Source organism: Pteronotus mesoamericanus, unplaced genomic scaffold (genome assembly GCF_021234165.1).
Source record: "Pteronotus mesoamericanus isolate MK-2021 breed Mesoamerican mustached bat unplaced genomic scaffold, CSHL_Meso_final contig_502, whole genome shotgun sequence".
NCBI lineage: Eukaryota > Metazoa > Chordata > Mammalia > Chiroptera > Mormoopidae > Pteronotus > Pteronotus mesoamericanus.
Genome location: NW_026555187.1, coordinates 379,476 through 383,516, shown reverse-complemented (window position 1 = coordinate 383,516; position 4,041 = coordinate 379,476). Strand labels below are relative to the sequence as shown.

The 4,041-nt window shown below is 50.8% G+C and overlaps 1 protein-coding gene across 2 annotated transcripts in view; it reads left to right on the top strand.

Annotated features, from left to right (window-relative positions):
• Nucleotides 1-2,231: 2,231 nt before the first annotated feature.
• AKAP8L (A-kinase anchoring protein 8 like) overlaps nt 2,232-4,041 on the top strand; it is a 28,096-nt gene continuing 26,286 nt past the window's right edge. For both annotated transcript variants that reach the window (XM_054578830.1, XM_054578829.1), the window contains exon 1: nt 2,232-2,342. In XM_054578830.1, coding sequence (XP_054434805.1) covers nt 2,330-2,342 — 13 coding nt within the window. In that variant the 5' untranslated portion in view covers nt 2,232-2,329. The remainder of the gene's footprint in view (nt 2,343-4,041) is intronic.

Below are 4,041 nucleotides of genomic sequence, written 5' to 3'. Positions count from 1 at the left end.
GGCTGCTCCTTCTTGTTTATTACATGTGGTTTTTCAGCTCATTTTCACTTAAATGGCCAAGGACTAGAAAGCGGGAATGACTTCATGAGATACAGGCAGAAGAGGCCTCAGCCCTCAGCTCTTTTACCCTAGCTCCCACCATGTACCAGGCTGGGAAGGAGGGGCTGAGGGCTGTGACATTATGCCCATAGGAGTGGTCTTGGCCTGCATGCTTGGCTTTTCTGCCTAAGGGAGATCAGTACATGTACCTTGCCCAGTGAAGGAAGGCTTCCACCAGTGCTCTCCGTCCCATGCTGCGGGTAGGTGTGCCGGAGACTTTGAAAGCAGGGAGGTTATCTTTTGGGTGAGAGCTGACCTAAAGGCACATCTTTCAACTTTTCTCAAATTAGTTTAAAAAAATATAAAAGTGATATAAGCTGAATTTTTAAAAAGGTGAAATGATGCAAGAGCTTATAAAGTAACATGGGAACCCCTTCCTCACCTACAATTGTGTAGTGATAGCTCTGGGAGTCCTTGAAAGGGTCACATAGAGGTCTTACCACTGAGCGATCTTTTCCTAAAACTTCTGAGCACACCCCTTATCAAGCCATTTCGACTCTCTTTGAGGCAGAGGGTTGGATGTTAACAAAATCGCCAAATAAGAGTAAAATGATGTCTGTGGTATGTGCTATGAAGGAAGCTCCCCAGGAGAAGTATCCAGGGGACTGCTTTGGAGGACAGGCAGGTAGGCATCCCTGAAGGTGCCACAAATGAGCCCCCAACGCTGAAATGCACATTTTTATATATGAGTGTTACGTGCTTCATGTAAGGAGTTTCTCAAGGCATCAGAAACCTTAACCCACGAGGCAGCAGGTTCTGCAGAAACCTTGCTGGTGGGGGGAGGAGTTGCTTTACTAAAATTTTATCACAGAATTACAACTCTACAAAAGTAGAATAGTACAATGAACCCTCATCTACTGGATTATTAACTCATGACTAATCTCTTTAGCTATTGATTCTCCACCCCTCCTCCCCCTTCCCCAACTGAATTATGACAAAAAAGTAAAAGCCATAATTGTGTAGCTTGGTGAGTTTTCACAAACATGTTAAGTGCCATTTTCAGTGTCTGCAGCTCTGTTGAGTAATGTCTTAGAAGTCATGAGATGTCTCTGACACAGGATGGCACATGTCCGATGAGGCTGGTGAGGACAGGGCTGGAGCCTGGCTGAGCTACTGCAGGATCTCTAAAGTCCATAACCACCAAGAAGGACTTAGAAGGGATATTCCAGCTTTAACACTTAAGTGTGAAGGATCTTGAGCAAGTCATGAACTCCAAGTCTCAGTTTTAAAGCAGAATTATTTTGTTTATTTTATTTTTAAAAAGATATTTTTTAATTTTTAGAGAAGGGAGGGAGAAACAAGTAGAGAAACAGTGGTGTGCAAGAGAAACATCCATCTTGCCTTGCACACGCTCCCAACCAGAGACTTGGCCCGCAACCCAGGCATGTGCCCTGTCTGGGAATCAAACTGGCAACCTCTTGGTTGACAGGTCAGCAGCACTCAATCTACTTAGCCAAACCAGCCAGGGCAAATTTTTTTTTTTTTAAAGGATCCTCGCAGGCGTGAGGAACCATTCGAGGTGACAAACAATACAAACACTACATACATAATATACACATGCTATATAAATACATTTGCTATTATTATGCAAAAATTGATAAAACGTAACATTTATTTAGTGCACCCACCACTCGACTGATTGCTTTACGTATATTATCTCACATGCTTGAACCTGTGCCCAGCATCTTGTCTGGCGCTTAGTCGCTATTTTCATTCCAACATAGTTTTGGAGCTGAAGGCCAGAGATAACTAGAAATAGCGCAGGCTGGCACAGTACCCGATAGCAGAGCCGGGATCGGAGTGGGACCCTGCGCTGTAGACCCGGCTCCCTCTGGTGGGCCTCCAGGGCACAGACCCTCCTCCTACTCGTACATGCTTGAGCCTTAGGGTTTTCCGTAGTGCATATCTCCGCCCTTCGAACTCTACAGGACTCCATCTCCAGGGCGGCTTGTTTTAGCCAATCACCGCGGGCTTGAGATAACGGAAGGCGGGGGATAGGGTGGAGCTTTCATGATATTGGCAACGCCCTCCACGATTGGTATGAGGGTACCCCGTGATAGACAGCGTGGCGGCCCAATAGGCGTGAAGCCGGAGCCGAGGGCGAGCCAATGCGGTTGGGAGGCGGGGCTCGGGTGTGTGCCGAAAGAGCCCGTGGGACGGTCTCGTGTATTTGGGCGTCCGATGTGCGGGGCGTCTGTCCAAGTTTTCAAGTGCAGTGTTCGCCGCTGCCATGAGCTACACAGGTGAGCCCGGCAGGGTTAGGGATCGGGCTCCAGTGGGGAGGGACGGGGACGTGCCAAGGCCACGCCGGGCTTACCCGCTCCTCCTCCGAGGCCTGGATACTGCCCTCTCTGCGGTCACAAAATGGCGCCGCGGGCCGGTCCCCTAAGATTCGAGCACCTCAATCCTCGGCTCTACAGTTCTCTGTGCTTGCACCCTCGCGTCCCAGCTCCCGGCCGCCCGAGGTCTTGGCTTCTGTCGCCCTTGTCTGGGGACTCCGGCGCCGGGGCCTGAGGTCTTTTCTTTCACCACCTCAGCTCCTGGCCTGGCCTCCTCGGACTTCGCAGCCACAGGTCGTCCTTTCTCAGGTCTCTCCCCTTTGGGTCAGTCAGCGGGCTCGGCTGCCGTCGCCGTTGCCCCACTATCTCCAACGCAGTGTCCTTGCAAGATGCCGCAGTTCCTCCCCCGCCCCCCGCTCCCACCCCCACCCCCTGACCCTTGTGGGCCCCGGGATGGGAGAGGCACCAGGCCCCCGGGGCGGAGAGTAAACGTTTGGAGGGTTTGGACTGAGCGAGGTACTTTGGGCCTTGAGGAGGAGCTGAGTCTTGAGCCTTAAGAGGAATGGCTAGTTGCCATGGTAATTCATTCACCATCTGTCAGATTCGTCGTGTCAGGTGCTAAATCGGCACTGAAATACTGGCAAGAATCCCTCAAGCAGTTTATAGGCCGAGGCAGACCAAAACAAGCAAACATATAAATATGGGATATACTTTGAGTGGGCAGTATTCCGAGGGGGATTCTATTACATGGACTGGTTGGAGACCTCTAAAGAGGTGACTCTCAAGCAGAGACTGGACAAGAGTAAGGGAGTTAAGAATATCTGGCCCAGGAAGCCCTTGACAAAAAGGCCCGGCGGGCGGAGCGCGGGGTGCAAGAACCTGGCTCCTTTGAAGATCTCCCAGGAAGGCCAGTGGGGCGTGAGCAGAGTGGAGGGTGGATGATGAGATCAGAGAGGGGAGCCAGGTATATGCTTGGGCGATTGTAAATCATCCCTGGATGAATTGGACTGCTGGGTTTGTCTTGGTAGTAACCGATGAAGCTGCTCAAACAGGAGCCACGGACAACCCTCCCCCTCTCTCCCCTCCCCGTTGATGTTGATGGGGGAGTATTAGGCTGAGCACGCGTGGTTGCCGGGTAACCAGGATTCTACTCCAGAATGCTGGGAACTGAGAATGGAACCTAAGCCTCTGTAGGCTCTTTTATATGTTGGCCTCGGCAAGAAGGTGGTGCCAGGCCTTCCAGGTCAGGAGCAATCATCCCTTAGCCCAGTGGTTCTCAACCAGGGGTGATTCTACCTGCTAGGGGACATTTGGCAATGTTTGGAGACATTTTTTGGTTGTCATGTGTGGGAGGAGGGGTGCTACTGTCATCTAGTGGGTAGAGACCAGGGATGCTGCTAAACGTCTTAACAATGCACAAGACGGGCTTCCACCGGGAAGAATTACCTTGCTTTCCCTGACCCGTGTGACTCAGTTGGGTATCATCCCACAGAGCGAAAGGTTGCTGGTTCAGTTCCCCATTAGGCCACATGCCTGGGTTGTGGGCCAGTCCCGGGTTGGGGCACATACAAGAGGCAGGTGATCGATGATTTTCTCCCTCCCTTTTCCTCTCTCTAAAAATGAATAAAAATGGTTTAAAAAAAAAAAAAAAAGAATCACCTGG